Genomic DNA, 26,135 nt, shown 5'->3' on the forward strand with positions numbered 1-26,135 from the left:
CACAAATACTTGGGTTTATGTGCATGGTCTGGTGGTGTTGATTGCAGAGCATCTGAATGTGGTTGCGCTGTATGTAGTGTGCATCAAAATTTGTCCAAAAATATAAGTAACTACTTGACCTGATAAAATCCCTTTAAACATATAAAATATGTTTTTATATAATATTTTATGTTTTTTGGAAACTAAGAAAATATTGGTGTGGCGGGTTGAGGGAGAGGTATCTACATAATCTTTGTATCTAGGTCATGCTGTAATTTTAAAAAGGTACGTGTTACACAGCTACAATTCCACCTTTTCTAAAGCTGAATAAATTTTTACATTATGTACCTCCTTATGTAGAAACAGTATCATGTTTGATCTGTGCTAATTATGCAATAAATAACCACTTACTTGTTTAGGGACTAAATCTCTGCTGTATGATGTTATATAATACTAAGTATATAATTGAATTTACTCAGCAAGTTTTTTTAATTTATTGATTCCATAAAAATAATCAGAAATGTTGATGCCCCTTCTTTAAACAGGCTGAAATTAAATTATTTCTTTCAGGGAGGCTTATGCTATAGGGAAGAAGGAAAAGCCCCCTTTCCTACCGGAGGAACCATCCTCCTCCTCAGAAGAGGATGATCCTATTCCAGACGAATTGTTATGTCTAATCTGCAAAGATATAATGAATGATGCAGTTGTCATTCCCTGCTGTGGAAACAGTTATTGTGATGAATGTAAGTGCCATATTCTGACATTACAGTTAACTCAAAATGCCAGTTGCTCTTGTAAAATGAATAGGAATCTGAATTAACAACAGTTGCTATGCTACTGTATGGTTCTGAAACATGGGTGTCTTAACCAGAAAATCTTTGCATTTTTATCTTGGGGGAAAGGAAAAATGCTGGAGATTTTGGCTGGAACTCCGATTAGAGGAACTTTTTACATAGGGATGGGTAAACATAAGTAAACGTGTATATTTTTTTTATAATCACTGATGTTGAATACATCTAGTTAGAATAAATGCTTTAAGGCCTTCTTCTGCTTTGTTCTTGTTTGATTTGTATGACTTCGCCATATAAATTGTTAGTATCCCAAATTCAGCATTGGCAATTCACTGTAGGATTAAACAGAAGAAAGATAGGCTGTTCAAACTCCCCTTTTAAAGGGACAGTTGGTTAAAAATGTAACCATGATGTAATTTACTAATGCTTTCTTAAAAATAAAATTTATCCATTAATCTAGATTCTAGAGGTTGATTACTTCTTGTATCCCACTCCACTAGATGATGAAAATAAACTAGCTAAGTTAGTTTCACTTGCTGTCAAGCACTAATTTTATCTTGTTCTGTGTGATTTGCAAACACTAAACAATGTTTAAATCCAAACTAGCATTTTTTTTTTAACTTGGATTTTCAAAAGCTCTGGAAACAGTTCTTTTCTTTTATGACCTGTAAATCCTCCTTTTTACAAAGTTTTGTAATCAGCCTGTCATTGTTTCTTTATTTTATTAAAGTATAATACCACATACTAAAACTTCTCAATAAGTCTCTGTTTAAATGTTTTCCACCCAGTCTTTATTTCCCATGGACCCCAATCTTAGTTGTGCATGGGGATATGAGAGTAAAGTATGACTCAAATATTTGTTAGCTCAGATGCTTCTAATTGTTCACAGGTATCAGAACATCACTACTGGAATCAGAGGAACATACCTGCCCAACTTGTCATCAAACAGATGTTTCCCCGGATGCTTTAATTGCCAACAAATTCTTACGCCAGGTAACTTCGCTTTACATGTAAAGTATGTAAGAAAAGCCCATCTTTTTGTAAGTAAGTAAGAGGCAAGAAAATTCTGCTTTATGGAGCCATTAATTAAGGCTGGTTGAGATTTGCACTTCAAATCTGTTAATTGTTTATTTTGAAATGATCACTCTGAAAATTCAGATGGCAAATTCCTTGTTTATGAGATTAGAAAATCAGCTCACTTGTAAATTTTTAGCAAGGAATGTTGACAGATATTTTCATTATTGAATATATAAATTGTCACGCATAATCTGTCAGTGTTCCTTCCTAAAATCTACAAGTGAGCTGATATTCTAATCTCATAAATCTGTTTGTACTTCAGTCTGTATGTCAGAAGGAAATACATCTGAGCAACCTTAACTCTGAGTTAAGGAAGCTTTTTATATGGAACATAATAAAGATACACAGTAACTTTTACAGAATCATGATTTTTCTACCTCTAGGCTGTAAACAACTTCAAAAATGAAACTGGCTACACAAAAAGGCTCCGTAAGCAGATACAGCCACCAAGACAGACAGTTCAGCGGAACCTGCAACCTGCAGTAAGGCCCACGGTTTCCAGACAACAGGATCCTCTAATGATTCCAGTCACTTCTGCACCTTCTCTAACATCATCATTGACTCCTAGTCAATCATCTGTGACGACTACTTTGCCAGTAAATCAGTCTCCTGCCACTGTATCTGCTGCTGATATCTCTGCAACAATGTCTGTGTCTCTTCACTCTGAAAAACCAGAAGGACCTTTTCAGTAAGTAAACCTGTAGGTTAACACAACTGGAAAATAAATTAAAATGTTCCTGCTGGTTTTCCACTTCCATTTAGTTCTAATGCTTTATCTCGTTGGTTGCTGTTTGTACGTGCGTTAGTGATGGTTGACTGACAAACCTCTCCTTTCCAGCTCCAACTACAGCCTTGGAGTTCTTATTTATCGTATTGTCTTTCACTTTCACTGCCGTAATTTAACAGGCCTTAAGAGAGTATCTGGATGACAGATGTAACTCTTATTTCATTTACATTGTATTCTGATTGGGAATTCCACCATAACTTAATTTCCCCTCCTCCACCCCACCTCAAAATCAATTGTGTTCTTTGACATATTGTGTGTATCCAACATATGAATACTTCATAGCCTTGTGGGACCTTATGCTTTCATTAGAGTGGCTCCATAGGAGAATGGCACTCAAGCATTTGTTTCAGTAGACTTTTCTTATCTATTTTGAGTTAGGGCACACCAAGTCTTGTTTCATTCATGTGTATTTGCTTCTGTGTAGAAGAATTAGTTACATTAGTCTGCTCCTATGGAGATGTTCACCATTGCTTTAAATAAAGACATGGTTTTGTGATACGTTGGTGACATGCATTACTCAAGAGCAGCCAGTTTCCTAGATGCACTTGTCTTGATAACTATTTTAAGTCTCTTGTTGTAGGATTATCCTCTTATAGGAACGCTTCTCCCAGTGGTTTTTCTGGAGGAAGGCCCTTTACATTTAGCAGAGGACCTAAAGTTACCATTTGGCTACTTGATATATCAGTCCCTTCCAATCGGAAAGCATTTTTGATTCCTGTTAGGTTTGCTTTTCTTACTACTGAGGAGACCAGTTGTGTTCTCTCAAGCTACAAAAAGGCATCTACACATAAAACTTGCCATTTGCATTAATATTACTCCATCTGCTCAAGTTCTATCATCTATATCAGTGGTTCTCAGCCAGGGGTACATGAATCCCTGTAGATACACAGAGGTCTTCCAGGGGGTACATCAGCTCATCTAGATATTTGCCTAGTTTTACAACAAACTACATAAAAAGCACTAGCAAAGTCAGTACAAACTAAAATTTCATATAGACAATTACTTGCTTATTATACTGCTTTATATCTATACATTGAAATGGAAGTATAATATTTATATTCCAATTGACTTATTTTATTATGGTAAAATGAGAAAATAAGCAATTTTTAATAATAGTTTCCTGTGACACTTTTGCATTTTTATGTCCAATTTTGTAAGCAAGTTTTTAAATGAGGTGAAAATTGGGGGTAAACAAGACCAATCAGACTCCTGAAAGGGGTACAGTAGTCTGGAAAGGACAGAGTCTGACCTAGCTACTATGAAGTACATAAATCAAAGCAAGAGTGACATATGAAGATTTGAGGCATAGAGGGGTCAGAGAGCATTAATTAGTAAGCAGTAAATTTAACTTTTCACACTGTAATTTTAAGGTTCAGAGCTACTTCCTGTGATATTACACTGAAGTAGACTTTAAAAAAATAAACTATAGTTGAAGGCTCACATCTCTAGCTCTGTGGTTTGAACCTAGACGACAGTAAGCTCTATCCAAGAAAGTATCAACCTACTTGTTAGAGAGATTGGGGGTGGGCGAGGTAATATCTTTTACTGCGCCATCTTCTGCTGGTGAGAGAGACAAGCTTTCAAGCTTACACAGAGCTCTTCTTCAGGTCTGGAAAAGGTACTATGAATATCACCGTGAAATACAAGGATACAATACAATACAAATATACAGTATAGCATACCTGTATTGTTAAACACTTGGGGTCCACATTTCAAATGATCTAATCCCAGCCACTAAACTATGTGAAATTATGTAGGTACTAAATTTTACATACCCCTGGAACAGATTTGTATGTCAGTCTAAATGTACACATTTGAAAACTTTTATGTGAAAATATAGAGGCTACTCTGGAAAACGTATCTATGTGTTCCCTTCTGACCCTCCCCTTTAAAAATCTATGTAAAGCTCACTCCTTCAGTAAACTTGTACTTTGGCTTTAGTACTCCTAAATCTGTTTTATGCAACATTTTCTTATTTGCAATAATTAAAATTTGTGCAGCTTTTTCTTACATATCTCAGTTTTTTTACTTTCAGTAATTTAAAACACCATATTTGAATGACACAAATCTTGTTTTTTTCCAGCGATGCTGAGAGTGTTTTGCCTCCTGCTGCTATTGTGACTGCCTCTGAACATTCTAAAACTTCTTCCACTCTGTTGATTAGCACTGTGATGGAAGAGAAGGTAAATTTGACTTAAGCATATATAATAATTTGCATATTTTGAGATATGTCTTCTGAATTCTCCCTCTTGATCTCTAAGGGCTACCAGGTTCCTGTACTAAGACAGCAAGCATTACAAAGTCAGCTGGCTTCACATGGACAGTCAATACCCACTACTGGTGAGTAACCATAACTTCAGCCCTGTTCTTATAGAAATGTATCTTCAGATAAACTAAATGGAATAACTTTTTTTGTCCAAATAGGTCAGCCAATAAGAACCAATACGGTTCGCTCTGCAGGCAACAGGCCAGGCTGGGAACCGTAAGTATATTTACAAAAAATATTTCACTTTGTAATGCTTTTAAGCAGCTTGTTAATTTGTTAAATTAAACTGTGACTTGCTTATTGAACATATTTAATTGTAAACCACCGTTATCTAAGTATATGTAGACAGGTGTGAACCTAAGACAAGTGGTAATCACCATTTTTATATGGATTAATCTGAATTTGTTTTAACAAATTGGGACTATAGATTCCCTTAGGATTACCTAAAGGAAAATTCCAGTGTAACCTAAAAGACATTGCAAAAAATAAATCCACTTTCAAAGAATACATCATTAAAAAGATTTTAAAATCTCAAATATAATTTTAAAAAATCAGGTGGAAAACTGCCCTCTTGATAGTTGCAGAATAGGGCTGAAGGAATTGGCTTTGCCATTTGAAGCTATTAGAAATCAGCATCAAAGTTATAAATTGTATTTATTAAAGAATTTGGCTGATATTGGTTAAAATAAATAAATTATGCAAATAAAAACCCTCATAACATTTACCTTACAGCAATTTTTGAGCTCTGACTTAGTGCTTTCAAATGGTGAAGCTGATTCCTTTCAATCCTGTATTTCATCATCCAGCTGATCCTTCTTTCTGGGATGTATGTTCATTTATTAATTATTGTTATGCTGTAAGCGTACATAGCACTTTACAAAACACTTTAAAAATACAAGGTCCATACCACAGCTATCTTAAAATCTCAAACTCAATAAACAGGACAGCAGTTCAGGCACAAGAAAGTGCAGATGCATCATCGTGAGATCAACATCATAGGAAGGCTCTAAGAAAGAAGTTTTTAAAGAAGTTCAAGAGAAGATTAGTTAACGTTTGTACAGTGCTTTGAAGATGAGAAGTGCAAAGTGTTGAACATGTCAGAGGTTGGCAGAGAAGCGGTGGGCATTTGGTTCACATGAAGTGGGGAGACTGTTGTAAGCATAGGGAACATCTATCCAAAACTGCAAAGCTGAGTGAGGAAAGAAGACTGGGGGAGCTGTTTGGGGGGCGAGGATATGGAGGGGAGAGAGTCAAGAGCACGAGAGGAGTATAGGATGAAATGAGCAGACATATAAGCAGGGAGGAGTTGAAGAGACTTAAATTGAGGACAAGGAGAGGAAATGCCCTCAGAGGGACACCAACTTCATTCACTTTCCTCTTTTAAAATAAGGGCAGAGTGTAACAAACAGTGACACGTGTTTTTGGGTTTCTTTAGAAGTTCAAATCGAGGACGCCCGCATAGTGAACGTACACAAAGGACTCAGGCCCCAACACTACCAGCATCAACACCTGTCTTTGTGACTGTGCCTCCACCTCCCCTGTTTCCTCCACCTCCCCATGCACTTCCTCTTCCACCGGGGGTACCTCCACCACAGTTTCCTCCTCAGTTTCCACCTGGTCAACCTCCACCTGCTGGGTACAATGTCCCCCCACCGGGATACCCCCCAACTCCTGCAAACATATCAACACCTTGGGTACCAACAGCAGTACCAACGGCTCATTCAAATACCATCCCAACGACACAAGCACCTCCTTTATCTAGGGAGGAGTTTTACAGAGAGCAGCGGAGACTTAAAGAGGAGTAAGTATTTGGCTCTGAATGAAGTTGCATTATTTTTCATTATTCTATTTCAATAGCATATTGGACAGCAATTACACTAAAATGCATCTGCCATAAGCAAAAGTGACATATAAAGCAAAATTTTCCAATGTGCTTTGCATTACAGGCGGTAAACCTACAAAACTAAACCAAGACAACTGTAATTCTAAAGTTTGCCATGAAACTCGTATAGGAAATATTAGTGTTTTTTCATAAAAATAGGATGTTCATTTTTTTTATTTGCATGTAATGTCAATTTTTTCATATTAATGTTTGTTTCTTGATTTCTTTTTTTTGTGCATAAATATTCAAACTATCATAATTTTATTTTAACAGAGAAAAGAAAAAGTCCAAACTGGATGAGTTTACAAATGATTTTGCTAAGGAATTGATGGAATATAAGAAAATTCAAAAGGAACGTAGACGGTCATTTTCTAGGTAATTATTTTACACATCTGTAATGGAAAGCCAAATAAATTAGCAGAATTAAAGAGTTTTACTCCATCCCTCTCTCTAGAGGGATTAGCAATATGATACAAATTTCATGGGTAGATCATCATTCAGATTTGGCTCAGATTGAAATAGACTGGAAATAGTTATAATCTTGCAGCAGTTTGACACATTCAAACTGGGTTTAAACAGAGACTTGGAGTGGCTGTCTCACTACCGAAGATAAATTACTTTGCTCACCCATTCTCACCTCCTACTCAGTGGTCGTCATTAGGTCTTAAGTACCGGACTCCATCTCCCCCATTGTTCTCAATGCACCTGGATATCTATAAGATGCCTTTGTGTTACCTATTTTCTGTATTACTGCATCTGAAGAAGAGAGCTGAAGTCTCTCGAAAGCTTAAAGACTAACAAATTTAATATTTGCAGGCATAAAGTGCCACAGAACTCTTGTTGTTTTTACTGTATATAGTGTTGCAGTACATAATATTATGCATACTGTGCAAATTACCAAATAAGCAGTAAAGTTAAATTGACTGAGCTGGCATTTCATTAACTTGAAGACACTTAAAGCTAAATCTTAATTCATGATTTTCTAATGCTTGGTTCTGCACTTTAGGCACTTAGACGTTCCCTTTTAGCATCCTATTGTAACACAAATGATCTGTACAGACTGATTTGCTGAGTAGTGAAATTTGTCAGTGCTTACACGTACCAGTAGAGGCCACTATACACTAGTTAAATCAATGAACAAACATGGCAAGTTAGTATGATGGAAATGAGTCATTGGGCTAGACTCTGGGTCTGTAGTCTTCCTGCATCAATTATTGTGCTAGCTGAAACAAATGAGCAACTTCTGTATGCCATGCAAAGAGACTCTTGTGCAACAAATTACTCATAAGAAGTTTGCAGTGGCATTATGAGTGTGTTAACTGCCTACAGTGGGTTTTGGTAACAAATCATAGAAAAGGGGAAAACATTTTTTGGGAGGATGGGTTTGTTGTTTTTTTTAAAAGCAGAGTGAAGGGACTATTTTACATTAAAAGTGTGTGTTTTGTTTTTTAAGGTCCAAGTCACCATATAGTGCTTCATCTTACTCTAGAAGTTCATATACCTACTCCAAGTCAAGATCAGGTTCATCCCGCTCCCGTTCCTACTCTCGGTCCTTTAGTCGCTCACACTCTCGTTCATACTCACGATCACCTCCCTACCCAAGAAGAGGCAGGGGGAAGAGTCGTAATTATCGTTCTAGGTCAAGATCCCATGGATATCATCGTTCGAGATCGAGGTCACCCCCATATAGAAGATACCATTCACGATCAAGATCTCCAGTTTTTAGAGGCCCATCCCCCACTAAGCGGACTATACCTCAAGGGGAGGGGGAAAGAGAATTTTTTAACCGGTATAGAGAAGTTCCACCATATGACATAAAGGCATATTATGGCAGATCTGTTGATTTTAGAGATCCATTTGAAAAGGAAAGATACAGAGAATGGGAAAGGAACTATCGAGAGTGGTATGAAAAGTTTTACAAAGGCTACGCTGTTGGAGCCCAGCCTAGACCTCCAGTCAATAGAGAGAACTTTTCTCCAGACCGATTTGGTCAACCAGGATCCAGGCGAGAGAATTCCCCATATGCTCGGGGTCGTAGAGAGGATTTTGCTAGTGGACAAAGCCATAGAAGTCGCAATATAGGTAGCAATTATCCAGAAAAGCCTTCAGGCCGAGAAGGCCACAACATTAAAGACCCTACAAAATCAAAAGAGAAGGAAGCTGAAAATCCATCTGGAGATGGTAAAGGAAATAAACATAAAAAGCACAGAAAGAGAAGGAAAGGGGAAGACAATGAAGGCTTTCCCAATGCTGAGTTGTTGGAAGGCTCGCGAAAGCCCAGAGAACCTGGTGGGGGGGAAGAAATTAAAACTGACTCATTGTTCATGCTCCCAAGTAGGGATGATGCTACACCTGTCAGGGATGAGCCTATGGAAGCAGATTCTATTGCTTTTAAACCAGTATCTGAAAAGGAGAAAAAAGAGAAAGATAAACCGAAAGTAAAAGTTGACAAGGCAAAACGGAAAACAGAAGGAACTGCCACTACCAAGAAAGACAGTTTAGTAAAACCGTCTAAAGCACCCCAAGAAAAAGCAGAGGCTGAGCGTGAAAAGTCTCCACGAACTGAACCCTCAGTGAAAAAAGCAAAGGAGGAGTTGCCAAAGGCAGACAGTACTAAATCAACTTCTTCTCAAAAGGATGAGAAGGCACTTGGCACACCACGGAAAGCTAATCCAAAAGTGACAAAAGAGCATCTAGAAACCAGGCCAGCCAAGGATGAAAAAGCAAAGAAAGAGCATCTGAAAGAATCCAAGCCAGATAAGCCATCCAGCAAGGAAGAGAAGTCAAAAAAACCTATGGAAAAAAGCAAACCTACTGATACAAAACCTGAAAAAAGAAAAAGAAAAGCAGAGGAAAAGGTAGAAAAGGAACATGAAACCACTTCATTAAAAACCTCTAAAGCAGAAGTTGCTGAAGTTAAACCATCACCAAAGGGAAAAACTGAGCCTGATGGTGAAAAAACAGAACGATCCCCTGAAAAGGACAAAGCTGCTTCTCTGATTGCCCCAGCAAAAAAGATCAAGCTTAACCGAGAAACAGGCAAAAAGATTGTAAGTGGAGAAAATGTACCTCCTACAAAAGAACCTGCTGAGAAACCTGAGCCTCCCAGTAGCAAAGTTAAACAAGAAAAAGTGAAAGGAAAAATGAGAAGAAAAGTAACAGCAGCTGATGGATCCAGTTCAACTCTTGTTGATTACACCAGGTACCTTCTGGTTTTCTTTCTTCATTTTGTCTCTACTCTCCATAAAATAAAATCTTTAAATTGTCTAATGACAGGAACAACTAACTGTATAGTAAAATGAGCATATGAGCACACGATCAAGCAATGGTAGTGTTAAACTACAAACAGTTGTAGCGTATGGCCTTATCTACGCAAACATTAAGTTCAACAGCAATCTGGGGGTTGACCCTGCTGAGGCACATTAACAGTTTGGTAATGCACTTTGATCTAGTCCTCTTTGAAATGAAACTAGATCAAAGCCCGTTAATGAACTGTTAATGCACATGTGGATTTTCACAGCCCTGACACCAAAATGTAGGCCAGGCCTTAGTCTGCGGCAGGCTAGTGTGAGGTAGATTCATACCCCAGCTTGCTGTGAACTAATTGTTCCTGTAGACAAGCCGTTAAAATACAATCTAATCTGTTAAAAATCAAACTCATGTAAAACAAGCAGATGCTTTGAGCTAGATCCTCGAATTCAGCTAAGTTCCACTCTGCCCAGGACCCAAGTTGGGGGTGCAGAGGAACACCACCCAATGCTGGGGCCCTCCCCATCACCCACTCATGTAGAGTATTGCCCGGTTGGTTGTATGTACTGTGCCTCACTTATTGTGTGGGATGGGGAGAGCGTGTTGCTGCCTTCTCTTCTGTCAGATCTGGCCACTGCTAAAAACAAGACGATACTCATCCAGTATGGAATTTCCATTGTTGTTATCATTTCAATGGTCAAAGGAGCAGAACAAGACAAATTTGAAACTGTTCTAAGGTCTTTTGCTTTGGGGCACAAGATCTTGTGTTAGGATTACTGTAAGAGGAGTTTTAAAAATAAATACGATATCTAGTAATTGTAACACAAAAGTGGCATGGCTCAGTTGGACAGATGAAGAATTAGAGAGTCATTGGTTGCTGTCCTGCCAGTTGAATTGGTGAAGGAGCTACCTTATTTGTCTAGTACTGGTGGAAGTAGGGCACACAGGAATTATCAGATAAGAGATTCCCCAGTCTGATAATGTAATGCATAAACTAATTAAATTCATAGTGGAGAGAGGTGTTATGTTAATTTATTGCTCCTAATTCTTAGCCTGTGGGATCATCTTCTCTTGCCCACTTTTATATATAATATGAATTTGTTTGAAAGGAATATTGAAGATTTAGAATTTAAATTGTGAAGTTAAATAAAAACCACTTTATAGAGTACATCGCTTTGATAAACAAAAATCTGCTGTAACTGTGGATTTTAGGTCTCTAGTAATGTGTGCATTTTACTTTTTCCCCCTCTACCTTAGCACTAGCTCTACCGGAGGCAGCCCCGTTAGAAAGCCTGAAGAAAAGCCAGACACAAAACGAACAGTCATTAAGACCATGGAAGAATATAATAATGATATAACAGCCCCTGCTGAAGATGTCATTATTATGATTCAGGTTCCTCAATCAAAGTGGGATAAAGATGACTTCGAATCTGAAGAGGAAGACATTAAATCTACACAAGCATCTTCAAATGTAGGAAAACCTGCTAGTGTTGTAAAAAATGTCAGTGCTAAGCCCACAAACCCTGTGAAACACAATGAAAAAGAAAACGAGCCTTTGGAAAAAATACAGAAAAGTGCAAAAGAAGCAAATTATGAAAGCTCCCAGCATGAAGCAAAAAGTTCAAAAAATTCTGTGTCAAATGAAAAAGGGAAAACCAAAGACCGGGATCATTCTGTGTCAGACAAAGACACCTCTGAGAAAAGGAAGAGCAGTATTCAACCAGAAAAAGGCCACTCAGAACGTGGGACTGAACAAGGAAACCTAAAAACCCTTTCTCAATCTTCCAAAGACAGCAGAACTTCAGATAAACATGACACTGGGCGTGGATCCTCTGCTAGAGATTTTACTCCTAACAGGGACAAAAAATCTGAGTATGATAGCAGCAGGGATCATTCTAGTTTCAAGCGTAGAGATGAAAAGAATGAGTTAACAAGGAGAAAAGACTCCCCTTCTCGAAACAGAGAGTCTGCATCAGGCCAGAAGAGTAAACCAAGAGAGGAACGTACGGAATTGTCCAAAAAGGGAACGGTAGAGTCGAAAAGGAGCAGCTATAGTCCTCAGCGGGACAGAAGACAGTATGATCACAAAATGGCTTATGATTCCAAACGTTCATCAGATGAACACAAATCTCTAGAGAGAAGTTCAGGTAAAGAGAGAGAGAAACAGATACCAGAAACAAAGAGCAATAAAGACAGAGAGACAAGTGGCAATAAATCAACTTATAGACATGGCTCACCGGATGCAAAAAATGAGAGAGAACATGCTACTGGGCAAAGCGACAAAAGCACCATCAAGCCTAAGCCTCAGGTAAGCCATTCCTCTCGACTCTCTTCTGACTTAACTAGAGAAACTGATGAAGCTGCATTTGTACCAGACTACAATGAAAGCGATAGCGAGAGTAATGTGTCGACAAAAGATGAAGATTCTATAGGAAAAAATGCTAGAGAACTGAAAGAAAAGGCAGTGGATAAATCTAAAGAGACTGTAATTAAAACAACACTTGGCCAACCTGGTGTAAGTAGAAATCAGAGTCAAAGTAGTCCCAGTGTTAGCCGCAGTCGTAGTCAAAGTCCTTCTGAAAGTCAGACTCGAAGCCACAGCAGCAGCGCTAGCTCAGCAGAGAGTCAGGACAGCAAGAAAAAGAAAAAGAAAAAGGACAAAAAGAAACACAAGAAGCATAAAAAACACAAGAAACATAAGAAACACACTGGAAACGAATCTGAATTGGAGAAAAGCCAAAAACACAAACACAAGAAGAAAAAATCCAAGAAGAGCAAAGATAAAGAAAAGGAGAAAGAGAAAGATGACCAAAAAGTGAAATCTGTTACTGTATAAAATGACAGATAAGAAAAATTGACTTAATTACTAAGTCATCTGTATTAAATTTTGTTATAATGTAAACAAATTCAAGCTTTGTAAATAATGACATGAAAGACCTTGTGCTGCACTTAAAATATTGCTGCTTGATTATTTGATTTTTACATCAGAGCTTTATAAAGTGAACATTTTGTACAGAATTGTGAGTTGTGACCATGTAACATGAAAGGTTTTGCTGGGGCATCTTATTTTTAACCACCATTAATTAGTTTGGGTGGAGTTTACTGTACTGTGAATTTTCACATTTGAATTTTTTTTAATTGCCTGGCAGAAAAAGCTGGTATCAGTTCTGAAATATCAGCAGAATGATTTGCAGAGAATACATTACAGCCCTGTTATGTCACTTTTTGATTACAATAAAAAGTTTTCAGTAAACTTTATTCAATGTGATGGAATTTGCAGTAGAAATTGAACATAAACAGGGTATGGATAAGAACAGCAGCAGACAAAAAGACAAATGGAAGATTTCAGGCGGCCGAAATGTACTGAACGTAATATAACAGTTTTAACCTTTAAAAAAACAGTAGAACTTGAGGAAAGTTTTGAACTGAGCTAATAAGGATGGTATTGCAAAAAAGAGCACTTTTTATGTGCCAAGTTATGCCAAGTAGATGTTTTTATATTTAAAAAGGTAATATTACCTGAAAAATAGCCACTATACCTAGCCAATACTGACTTTTTAAAATGTCATATATATGAAGCTGTCAGATGTCAACATTGTTCCAATTTATGTTAAAGAATTCTGGTAAATGTTTACAAATGTATTTTAGGAAACCTGTCCTATATTCTGTATTTCCTTTTGTATCATTGCTGATCACCAAGATAATTTGTGTCTTTAAAATAGAAGCTTTTGCTTTATAGTTAGCTGTTTCATACTGTGATGCCACCATGGAAGTGACTATCACTACCATTGAATTTTGAGGTTAATGAATAAGTTTGACAAGAGGAGGAAGCCAGTTAGAAAGGCAAGCTTTTTATGTAAACATTTCTGAATGATGAGAGGAAATACAGAAAAAGAGTAAATGTAATAATTTTGGTAATTTAAAGAAGACCTCTATAATGTCACTTTTTATTAGTGACAGCAATATTGTTGGAAAGTTAACATGGTGAGAAGTATTTTTCACTGAATTAAGAGCCAAATTCTGGTACAAGTTGAAGCTGATTTCAAAACCCCTTGACTTTCATTGGGTCTGGGATTTGACCTAAACTGAGTTCTGTTTGAAACTATTTAAATTAAAAGCGGCATTTCAGGGCTTCCTGCTTGTGGAGACTATTTTGTTGAAAAGTGACATTGTTTGTGGTGGCAGGAGTTTGACCAGTTTTATCAGGAGAGATCTTAAACTCATACCAGCCTGTTTACGGGTGGGTGGCCTTCATGCAGTAAGCATTGGGTTAAAGATGAGCATTCAAGTGCATCTGCTAGCTAAAACAATAGGAAATCAGGAAGAATTTTGGACTCCATTTCTCAAAAGCAAATTTCCCATTTTTATGGTAAGGCATTTTTCTTATGGTGGACTTACAGCATCTTCTGCTGCACAAAGAAAGGAGTAGCATATTTTAGGGATAAGCCACTTAAATTTTGCTTTGAAAAACCAAAATAATTAGGCAAATGTATAGGAAGTAAAGTTGTTGCAAGCATCTCTTTAAATGTTCCCACATTCCAATCCAGTGCAGCCATTTCATAGCTAAACAAGCAGCAAATGTGTTGGTATTCAAATACATCTGTCAAAGTGACCCTTTCTATTCCCTGTATTCCCGTATCTATTGCTAATTAGAGTGATGGAACTGAAAATAGAGAAGAGTTCACACCTGTGAACCTATTTGGACCCGAGGAGTACAGCAACCTCCTTCAGACTTCAATTAAATTCTAAAAACTCCGGTTAGAAGAAAATGTTAATATGCTCCTTATTTTTCTAGGCTCAAAATAAGACATCCGTTTAGAAATCAGGTTTTGGAAGTTGATTACCACTATGTGCCTTCACAAAAAAGACAAGATGCTATAGTTCTTCATGACCCACTGCTAACAAAAACGGCCAGCGCCTCTGTTTTTAGAATTCAGCTGTCAGAGCTGTAAAACCTACATTAGGGCTTTTGAGGTTTTTCACGTGTCTCCAGTGAGTTTTGAGGTAATATGTGCAGAATCTATATGATCAGCCATCTTCCTTTCCAGATTTCTTGGGGGGTGGAAAAGGCTGAAATACAGCTAATGCATTCAACCTGGAATATGAGAGCATGAGGTACCACTGTCACTTTTGAGCAACCTCTAATATCCAACGAATTTCTGAAGGAAATGTGATTTGGTATTTATGTATTCAGTTTTCATGCAGTCCATAGTTTGCTATGAAGGCAGATGCTCCAAACATATTATCTAGAATTATGGTGTCAAATTAATCTTTGGTGCAACTCCAGTGACTTCAGTGTAGTGAAACTGGGGTGTCCTTAACCCAGAGCATCAAGAGAACTGGATGCATACAGCAAAAGACGCTTGTTTCTAACATCTAAACCAGCTTTTCGAATTTTGACAAAATGGCCAAATCTCTTTAATATAAATCTCTTCCACTGAATGACTGACTTCTGAGAGTTTCTGGCTTCCAACCTAGGGCATCTTGGGAAATCCACTAGTGCTCCATCTGGTCTAGGTTAGTTTATTGATGAAAGGGTCTCTATCCTTGATCCAGTCTTTAATCTGCCATCAGAATGCATTTGCAGTACAGAAGGAATAAGATACATGATGCTGTGATTTGAGATGAACATGGGACAGGCCTGCCAGCATGAAATATGGTACTTTATGGTATTAGCAAGGTTAAGAGCGGAAACTGGAGACGTGGAAATGACTCATGAACGGCGGAGGAAGGAGTGCCTTTGCTACCTGTTGAGCCCTGGTAAATACTGAAAGTGGTCTTGCAATCAGTGATCACTTCCGTCTCACAGGCTGGTGAACATTTGGCAGCTAAGGCTCCCTCCACTCTCCCACACTAGTTTTTACTGGTGTTCCAGAGATTGTAAGTGCTCAGCCATTAATTGAAGATGTGGAGATGGGGCTTGTCTTTTTGATGAACATCTCCCAAATGCAGGTTAGATGTTAACAAAACCAAACTGAAATAGCTTTGAACAGTGTGGGTAAAACTAATTCAAAGTCAGTCTTTACTATTTCTGCCGTAAACTTCCTAGTTCTGCATTAGCCGTAGGTTCTTCCATGGAGAAACAAGACCATCTGAATTTTTAATGTAAAAACAAAACAAAAAAACCCAAACCTACTGGGGGCAACCAAAAAAAAAATCTGACTACACCTGTCAGCCCCATTAGGCCTGCCACTGTATACAGTGTATGTTGTTGCCATAGCCAAGGCCAAACGGGGGATCACATTTCATGCAACTGCTGGAAGACCCGGCACTGGACTAGGACAACCATTGGCTCTAGAAACTGCAACCCATTACTGAAATAGCGATGCAACAGAAAGAGACCACAAAAACTGTCGTCTGCCCTGGGAGATTTATATTGATCCTGAAACTGGGGAATGTTTATAAGCCTAAAGACCACTACCATGGCTCCACAGCAGGAAACATATAATAAATATTCATTGCAAAATGTGTGTGTTGCCTATTGTGCCTCTCTTTAGCTAAAGGTTTTGAAAACTTATCTAGAGAAATGTACCCTGGCCTTTAACAACTACATTGGTTTTGCAAGTCCCAATTGTCAGTAAAAGCTGTATCTGTTTTAGTTTCTCTTCCAAGAACGATACCAGTGAAGGTTCCAGGTCAGTGGAGTTAGATTGTGGGCTTCCTCTCAACACACACAACCACGACCACCAAAAAAAAAAAAACTTAACTTGGGCACAGGTGCTTTTAAAATGCCACATTTCATTTACCCAGAGTATTACACCAGCCCGGTCTGGGGCCCTGTTCGAGTTGGGAATTGCATGAACACTCAAAGGGGATGCCCCAAAGAACAGCCAGTCCTGTAAGGACATATAATTAGAGCAGAGTATCACAGAAGTCTGTGGTGCACTGGCTGGTTTGGTGTGCTGACTCATCTTGGGGTAACTAAATTGTGCTAGAAGAAGGTAAACACACGGATTGCATGTTTTAGTTGATTGCTTTTGTAACTTATGACTCTAAGGTGTGTTTGTATATTTTTCTAAATTTAAATACTTTCCTAATAGTGGTTTCCATGTAAACATTTGTAATTGGCACAAGGATGTTTAATTGCCAGTAACAGATGGCCCCTGAGGCAATCCCTCAAGATATAGTCTATATGCTATGAAAAAAGGATGAAAGTCCTTGTATTAGATAATGTTTCCATGCAGTACCTCTGCTTCCCTGCCTCTAAGCTCTGGCCAGGAGCTGTCTGTATCCTGTTTCGTACAGCACTGAGCGCACCGACTGCTTATCAAATGAGAGAGTTGATAGATGTAAAGATGTCAGTGCAGGTTCCTACCAGTTATTATAAAGCATTGGAATGTTCTGAAATCGGTATGTGAAACGCAGATGTGGGAAAGCATTAACCCTCCCTTCCCCTCACATTACGGGCCGCTTGGTGCTTTTTAATGGTGCTGCTGCAAGAAGCAAAACATCCCAAAAATTGCTCCTGTCTCGTCTCCGATCCACCTCCATGCTAGCCTTAAAGGAAAATGGAGCTTGGTATCAGACGTGGGTGAATTTCAAGTGAAGATTGAGTCCCACAAAATAAATGCTGAAATTTACACTGGGGAAGAGTCGTGGCTAAATAGGAATTCAGTGTACTATCTAGTCCTTCCTTATGTCACCACAGTTACCTGCACTGTTGTACATTTCTATAGTATCATTTGTTTTCTTCTATTTGTGATGTTCCACACCCTTAAAAGGAGCAGCCGGTGCAGCTGATTCCACTCAACATTGTCTTAGAATGAGATGAAGATGTGGTTGCTGGGGGTGAAGAAAGTTTATTAATTTCTCTCTGCACTCTGATGGTTTATAAAGCTACAATGTTGGTCACTGAATTATTTAGGCTTCTTGCCACAGTTGAACACAAGCCAGGAAATACAATGTTTGAGAGAGTCACTGGGGTAGCAGAGATGAGCTGGTCTTGGTAGAAACTAGTCACAGGTTGGGGTTCATAGTGGAGGGGGAGCATTTAAGCTTGGCTGCGAGGGTCATCGCTGTCTAGTGATTAACAGGGAGAACTAGTATAAGGGAAGGTAGCCTGTGTGAGCTTCTCCAGTCCTGCAGAGTGTGGGCCCCATGTGAACACGCAGTCTGCAGCCTCCAAGTCATTGGATAGTCGCTGACTTGGCCACATGCTGACTTTTCCTCCTGGAGACTTCTGAAAACCGGTGCTCATCGGGGAGAGATGACATGGTCCCTGTCCCAAGGAGCTTGCACCCTGCCTTAGAGTCCAGAAACAATTGAGGGGAGGCGCTCGCAGGGACTGGGGCCATTTGTGCAGGGAACTCTGTCTCCGTGTGCTTCTCAGCGGAGCTTTGTGCAGCTCCCCTCCCCGTTGTGCTGGGGTCCCAGAGGGGGGAAAGCAGGGAACTTTTAAGGAGTCCTTTCAACGATAATTTCATAAGTCTTAGACCCTGGCTTTGCATCAACTTTGTGTGTGGCCACGTGAGACCTGTTCTCAAGCACGGCTAGTGCATGGAGGAGGGGAAGGTAGGTGCTGGCATCTCTCCCCTAGGGCTGATGAGCGTTCGGCAGGGCCCTGGGCACCAAAGGAGGCTGCCACCCTCGGGAACCCTCCTGTCCTTGCAGCCTTGCTCGGTGCAAGAGGATCTAGAGAGGGGGTCAGCTCTGCAGCACAGCCCTGCACCAGGAGGGGAGTGCCGAGATGTGAGCCGTGCAGCTGCTGCTGGCTGCAGCCTGGAAGTCAGAGCCCAGGGGGGTTTCCCACCTGGCAGGGGGGAGAGTGATGGACACAGCGAGACCTGGGGAGGGGCCAGAGTGGGGGAGAGATGGGAGATTGTGGGGCCCTGCCTGGGAATGGGTCGCCTGGAGTTGGGGGAGAGGACAGCTAGTTCTGGGGCAGCCTCTCCCCCCAGACCTTGGAGTTTCCTGGAGACTCTGGGGAAGGTGTCGAAAAAGCCCCAAAGCATCTCCTGAGCCAGCCCTACCCATGAGCCCCACCCGCTGTGCAGTGGGGCTGGGGGGGGAGGCTTCTCCTCTGTGCCTAGCGCTGCCTCGAGCCCAGGCCTCCAGGGCAGCACTTCCCTGGAGATGGCAGCTTCCAAGGAGGCGCTGGCTGGCCACAAAGCAAGGCTGCCCGGCTAGCCAGCCCCCACGGGGGCACAGCTGGCTGGGGCACTGCTGGCACCGCAGGCTCCTTACCCCGCTGTCCAGAGCCCTGGTGCGCTGCGCCTGGGCAGCCCCAGAACATGGGAGGAGTCTGCTGTAAGGGTGAACTGCTCCCCCAGGATGCTGATTGGAAACAGGTCCTGCCTTTCCAGGGTAGGCAAACACTCGGAAGGCTGATAGTGCCTCAAATCGACAGCTGCACCCAGTCCATGACCCTGCCCCACTCCCCACACCATGCCGTGCTGTGCTATGAGAGTCGGGAGGAACGAGCACAAATGAGGATGTGCCTTTTCCCCTTCTCCTAGTTGCAACCCTCAGAGCCTTGATATCGATGGGAGAAATTAGCCCTGGATGGTGCAGTAAAGCAAGGTCGGGCTGTGTCCGCCTGGTAATGTAGGTAGGTGGCATGCGTGTGCGCTTTAACCTCATTTTAAAAACCCGTCGTAAACGGCTCTCTCAGTCTGACACGATGAGCTGTCCTGGATACAGCCACAGGAGCATTCGCGCTGTGAAATATTGGTTTCCTGTGCAGAATCTCTCGGTCTCATGGGATTTTTGTGCAGTTTCCCTTGCTGTGCAAACTAGCACAGACCCAATCCATGGGAGGCGTCGATGGTAAGTGGCACCAGAGCCTCTAAGTGTACAGCTGTTGCCAGTTCTGTGGCATACTGTGGTCGGGTATTACAGATCATTTCTCTAGCGCTCCAGCACTCTGGGCTCTGTGTCCTCAAGGAACAGCAATACCAGTGCAAGCGCCTCCTGAGAATACGGCCCACGCCGGGGCAGTAGGGTGTGCACCGGGGTAAACTGCACTGGTGTAGACGGTATCTACGTTAGCACCGCACCACAGCCGTTACAATCCCAGTGTAGATGAGGCCTTACGGTCCTGGGCGCCGATTCTGCAACTTGCGCCATGCCAGCAGATCCTGGCCCCTGTGCTGCGCACCACTGATTTTTAAGGCTCTGCCTGAACGGAGCCAGCTGCGGGCCTGAGTTTAGATGTAATGGAAGGGAAGAGGGCGACACACACAAGGAGATGGATTCGTTACAGACAGGGCACCCACTGATCTACCTGTCCTCTGACTAGTGAGAGGTTCTGCGGGTCTGCAGCCCCCGCCTCCCCCCCCTTGAATTGGGAGAGCTCATGTTACACCCAGGCGGGTCCTCCAAGCCCTTTAGCTGTGGTAATATCCCAAATGCCAGCAAGGTCAGAGAAACCAGTTCCTGTCTTGAAGGATGCATGCTGGTGAATCGAAACGGCAGCTTGTGAGCGAGGGTGTCGCCTTTGCCAGCCGGTATTACGCACAGCATCGCACCCCGACGTTGCTCTGCAGTTCACCACAGGGGCAGTCAGCGCAGGGGCTCGGTCCCAGTTATTCAGGCCCGGGCCTGCCACTGGTGTGGCTGGCCCCGCACATCCAGGCGCTCCCAGTGGAAGCCAGGTCTGCGTCACTGAGCCGCTGTTGCCAGTCGCAGTTTCTGGCCCATCACGCAGGCGTGGGGCTCGCTGAGAAGGCTGCCAGGCCGGGGGCTGGATTCTGGGGGTGGGGGGGGAGTTTTTTTCACAGCGGTGGCTGCACGTAGGCGAAGACGTGCTTTCTGCCCCTTTTCCTGTGAACTCACCCCCGTTTTGCTGGGCACATGCAGGCGACCTGTTCGGGTTTGCTTCAGGTGGGCATTTGAGGCCTGGACAGCAGCCGCCCAGGCCAGGCCGACCACGCCGGTGTTGGCCACGACCACGTCTCCAAGCTTGGCGCTTGATGCAACAGTCACAAACGTCTGGCCCAGGGCTGGTGATGCGTCATCTCCGTCACCCAATCAGGAACTGGAAATACGCCATGTGACTTAGGTAGCTAAGCAACCCCTGCAGGTGGCGGTCCGACTGGACTATTGGCACAGGACGGCGTGCGCGCGTGTTGCCTGGGGGACAAGCCGTGACTGACGCTGGCTGACAAACGGACGCGGCTGGCCACGCAGCAGAGAACCAGCGGGAGGCCTGGGACAGCCCAGGGCCCTCCGTAGTGAGGAATAGGAACGTGCCGGGGATGACGCACCTTCCAGCCCAACGCGCTGGCGAGTGAAGGCTCCTGCCCAGCCCCCACCATTATCCCCCTTTTTACAGCTGAGGAAACTGGGTCTGGCCCAGGGCCACGCAGCGAGTCCGTGACAGACGCCTGGAGAAGGACCCAAAGGTCCTGCCGCTCAGCCCTGGGCGCGAACTGTTAGACCAACCTCCACGTGCCCAAGCGCTGCGCCCCGGTGTGCGCCTCAGAGACAGAGAGACGTGCGCTCGTGCGCCCGCTCGTCTCGATGCTGCTATGGCTCTGGTGGGAGGAGGCGAGCCAGCGGCGGGAACGCCTTCGCAGAGGAGCTGGGGGAAGCCAGGGCCTTTTCTCTCCCCGTGACACGTTTTCGTCTCTGGGCACACCGCCTGCCCCGGCAGAACCTGGCTTGTGCTCTCCTGTGACAGCCTGTTCCGCAGGAGCGTTGACAGCAGCAGTAACGGGGGCGCTTATAGCGTGGCCAGGTCGTCGGGGAGCGACCAGAGCTGTTCGCTCTAGGACAGAGGCTGGATCCAGAGGGGAAATGAGTCCCCAGACAGAGGTTTGGCACCCGGCCATGCTCAGTCAGTGCCTGACAGCGCTTTGGGCTGCGCCAGCCTGGACTGGGCAGCTGTGCCGGGATTTCTCTTGGCGCTGGCATTTCTCTCTCGCTCCAGTCCAACCTTTTCGAATTCTGCTGTGCCGTGGAGGAAGCATCTCGCTCCTGGGGAGAGCCGGGTGGGACCTGGATTTTTCGTTCTGCTGGAAAGGCTGTTCTGAAATGGAACAAAGACATAATTTCCCACAGAATGAAACCAAGAAGAAAAATACAGGTTCAACTCCATCAAAAGGTTTCGACCTGAGTTTGACCTTTTTTTTTTTTCCCCCCCATTTTCTGTTCAGTTTCTATACTGTAAAACTTTCCAGAACGGAAATGAACCATTTTAAAATGGAAAATCAAAAGCTCCCTGGGGCAAAGCAGAACGTTTCATCCTTAGCCACACACTCCCTTCGCATTTTTTTGCAGAAAGAAATTTTTTCAAAAACGACACATTTCCACGAAACGTTTTGATGAGGTGGCATTTTCCGATGGAAAAACATTCTGTCCACAAATTTCTGCGTATCGCCACCCTGAAGAGTGGGGCTTTTGCCACATAACTCCCCTGTGCCCAATGGGTTTTTTTTCTCCTGTGTGTGTGGGGGCGGGGGCACTATGTAGAAGTGGCTTTGGGCACATGTCTTCACACTATTGATAGCCCAGACTCTCAATGGACATTGCCCAACTCCCCCCACTAAAACCTCCCTCCTGAGCGCTGACCCTGGCTAGCGGGCACAGCTATGGCATAAGAGCCAAGTGTGGCTGCCACTGAGACTGGTAACCTGCCCATTGTGCAGTGTGGATGCATGCTCAACCACTGAAGTGCTGCCAGTCCTCCTCTGCCTTCCCATAATTCCCCTTCTGTGCCCAGAAGGACAGACAGGTTTTTCCCACAATTCACTGGGATGAACCACAGCAGCTCAGCTTTTCCCAGTGCAAAGAGCCAGGGGATGTGGCCCCAGCAGTCCTAGCGACACGCACGGGGCGGGGGGGCCGCATCCACGAGCACCCAGTAACGTGCGCAGAGCTTTGCAGCGTCCCTGCTCACACCTGGTGCTCGGCGCCGGTGCGTCTGCAGTGAAGCCATGCCCTGTGCCTAGCGGACCCCTTGAAAACTGGACTGTCTGCGTCGGGTGAATTAATTTTACTGGGCAGTTGTCAGATTCATCGTGTCCTGTGAAACAAGAGAGCCATGCTGAGAGCACGGCCTGGCAGAGCCGCCCCGTTTGCACTGGCTGGTGGATAACTGGGGGTCTGCAGGCGCCTGCCCGGGAGTATTGACGGGTGGGATTCCCCAGGTGCATTCTGTGTCTCGCCCACGGTGCTGCCTCTTGGAAGCCTGGCCTGTACGGGTCAACGGGCAGGCCTGGGGGAAGCTGCTTGCGACTGCAGTTAGGGGCACGGAGATCATCTCGGTCTGGTCGGCAGGCAAGGAGGGGAAAGCAAAGGCAGCCCAGGGTTGTAGGAGCCAGCTCCTCCCAACTGGACTAGTTAAAAGCTAATCAAGGGCCCTGAGCTTCTGAGCCTCCCACCGGGCTGTGAGGATGCAGGCGAGGTGAGCAGAGAGGGCACCTCTGCGGCGGGGATGGAGGGGCCCTAATGAAATGCGGCGCTGCGGATCCGAGGGGGACTGTGAAGGAAGCCGTCAGCACAGACCACGCGCAGCTGGAATTTTGCTCTGGCAGAGCCTCCTCCCAGGGCAGCTTCACACTGGAGCCGGGTAAGGCAGCAGCTCCACTGGAAGAGGGATCCCGACCTGGATCACTCCTCCTGGCTCCTGGGGCTGCGGCTCTGTCGCTCTGGCTAGTGTTCGGCTCCGGCCCGCCTGGGCACATGGACGGGGAGCTGGCAGGCTGGGGGCTGCCTTGGAGGGGATCCTGTTGGGTGCTCTTGTTTAGTTTCTGGCAGCTGACGCATGGTGGAGTTGGCTTTGGGCTATTTCGAAAGGCCGGGATGGTAGCCGGCCGCTTAGAATTTTCTCCACCTCTCACGTTTTGGGCTGAGCTGTCCCAGCGCTGGTCCGTCTGACGGAGTTATTTCTGACCAAGCCATTTTTGAATGCAAAGGCAGAGAAGAAAATACCCCAGGGCTGTTGTGCAAGAAGGACGTAACCCCCTGCATCAATGGTCCGAGGCCAGCCCCAGCCTATGGTTGGAACTGGCGACAAGAAGCTGTTGGGATTTGACCAGGTTTATAAGGGTTTAAGAAACTGCTGTAAAGCCAGGGAGTGTCTAATGCCCTCGCACCAAGGAGTCTGTGTTCCCTGGGATCTCGCTGCGTTCGGCTAGCGCCGCTCAGGGCAATGCAGGAGCTGGGCGGACTGTGCAACCCTGTCCCTGCGGTTCTGTTTGGATACTTGCGCTCAGTCACTTGCACTCAGAGAGAAACCAGCAGACGAGAACACAGGGAACTGGAAACGCACAGACCGAGTTTATTCTCCCACTCTCAGACCAGACAGAACTGGCTGAGCTATCCCATAATAGTCTAGCTCTGTTAGCTATGGCAATCTAGGCAGGACACAAAATACATCACACCTGCCAGCATGAAGGGGTGTGTGGATGGAGACAGGTGCCCTGTCTCACACCCGGTAATACAGGCAAGTTCTTACCTGTTGCTTTTCCACGGGGACCCTGACCCATACAAAGCACAGGTTGGACGGCACGCATGGTCAGTGAAGCAGGGATAGAAGTGAATGTGACAGGGGTCCAGGGAACCTTTCCTGATTTGGGGGCAGAGTCTGTTTGTGTTCATGCTGGTGGAACAGCATGTTTGGCTCCTCAGTGGACTAGATGGACAGTGGACAATGAATGAGGCCGGTCCTGTGGGAATAGGAGCATGTAATCTCCTAGTGAGGTTGTCTCATAATGCGTATGCACAAGGAGGCAGAGTTGAGACTGCCTGGGCCTCCTTTACCTTGGCATTTCCTGACTTTATAGCCTCAACATTCCTTGATGCAGTTTTTTATGTGACTCATTGTGAACCAGTGCTTTTCCCTATCAGGTATAAAACAAAGTCCCCTCACTGTGCAGAGTCAGAAACACTCCTGCCTGGGTTTGGCTTTAACAAAGAAATTACCAATAACAAAGTTCAGCTCATACTTTCTCCCCATATCGTGCTGCTCATAGGTTCCTCCCTAGGAATGCTCAGTTCGGACCCTAGATCCTCTTTTTCTCTCTATAGTGCCATTTCTGCCTCCTTTCTACACCAGGTGAGGTAACCCATTTAGCCCTATCTCAGCAGGCTCAACACCTGCTAGCAGGGTGGGTGTGTCATGCAAACTCTGCCAGCGTGGTGTGGTAATTTACTGTGGGTGCTGTCCTTCCGTCTAAATGGGGCTTCTTCCCACCTTTCGGGGTTGCTCACATCAGAATGTGGCAGTGGCAGTGGCGTCTTTGCCAGGCAAACTGCATTTCGTCCGTTACTTTTATTTGTCACGTGGTGGTGATTGGCCTTCAATGCTTGGTGGAAGCTGGAGTGCGTGGAGGGGGGCGGTTAGATCTGGGTGCCCAGTGGCATGGTGGATAGCAAGGCTCTGTGTGTCTGCTAGGGACAGGGTGCCGTGTGGGCTCTGCGTCTGTCGGAGGGCTGTGGGGTGTAATGTGTGGGGAGGAGAGGGCAGGTGCAGTGTGTGCGCCAAGAAGGCAGCAGGGATGCGGGCAGTGCTGCAGGGGACCTGCCAGGATAGTGCTGGAATTACCGTCAGCCCGCAGGCAGGCCCTGCGCGTGGGCGTCATCCACGAGACCCTGTTGTGGGGCCGGGTTACCCCCCTCTCCTCCTGCTGGGCCTGGCAACCAGCTCTCGGCTGCTCTCAGCCCCTCACCCAGCCGCGGCTGTCAGAGCCACACCAAGCACCCCAGGCTGGGGTGAGCGCCCAGACGGCCCCACCAGCGTGCTCTGGAAGGGGCTCTACGGCCTCACGGCCTCGCCAGGTGCACCTCGTCCCTGTAAATGCAGCCCGGCTTTTACACGTTGCAGCAGGGAGCTGCCAGCCCTGCTCTCTGCCTCCCCAGGCAACTAGACCCAGCTGTGAAAGTCTGACTGGGGCCCAGACCCGACAGTGGAGTTTACTCTGCTGCCTTCCCTGGAGCTGGGAGCTCTTTGCTTTCGCCTCCTTCTGGCTCCTGAGTGGCCTGCAAAGGTCTCCTCTGAGTGCAGACTGAGCACCTGGGGCCGGGCTGCAATCTCTGCTCCCTAGAACCTGCACAAGCCAGTCAGAAGCAGCAGCAGCATCTCCCCTGCTGTTCCTGCAGCCTGACCCACATCCAACAAGACCCTGCCACCAGCTGGTGCTGGAGCAACTTCTTTTCTGGAGA

General features: G+C 44.3%; 1 protein-coding gene across 4 annotated transcripts in view; it reads left to right on the forward strand.

Annotated features, from left to right (window-relative positions):
- The window catches only part of RBBP6 (RB binding protein 6, ubiquitin ligase), a 46,579-nt gene extending 32,414 nt beyond the window's left edge, over positions 1-14,165 (forward strand). For 3 of the 4 annotated variants that reach the window (XM_067534201.1, XM_067534202.1, XM_067534203.1), the window contains 10 exons: positions 550-722; positions 1,660-1,763; positions 2,231-2,535; positions 4,718-4,817; positions 4,896-4,974; positions 5,059-5,116; positions 6,336-6,701; positions 7,056-7,157; positions 8,236-9,984; positions 11,289-14,165. In XM_067534201.1, coding sequence (XP_067390302.1) covers positions 550-722; positions 1,660-1,763; positions 2,231-2,535; positions 4,718-4,817; positions 4,896-4,974; positions 5,059-5,116; positions 6,336-6,701; positions 7,056-7,157; positions 8,236-9,984; positions 11,289-12,867 — 4,615 coding nt within the window. In that variant the 3' untranslated portion in view covers positions 12,868-14,165. The remainder of the gene's footprint in view (positions 1-549; positions 723-1,659; positions 1,764-2,230; positions 2,536-4,717; positions 4,818-4,895; positions 4,975-5,058; positions 5,117-6,335; positions 6,702-7,055; positions 7,158-8,235; positions 9,985-11,288) is intronic. The other variant, XM_067534204.1, reaches the window with a different exon arrangement.
- The last annotated feature ends 11,970 nt before the right edge of the window (positions 14,166-26,135 follow it).

The sequence above is a fragment of the Emydura macquarii genome, unplaced genomic scaffold, assembly GCF_026122565.2.
Source record: "Emydura macquarii macquarii isolate MOO-44397 ecotype Brisbane River unplaced genomic scaffold, CSIRO-AGI_Emac_v2 contig_3390, whole genome shotgun sequence".
NCBI lineage: Eukaryota > Metazoa > Chordata > Testudines > Chelidae > Emydura > Emydura macquarii.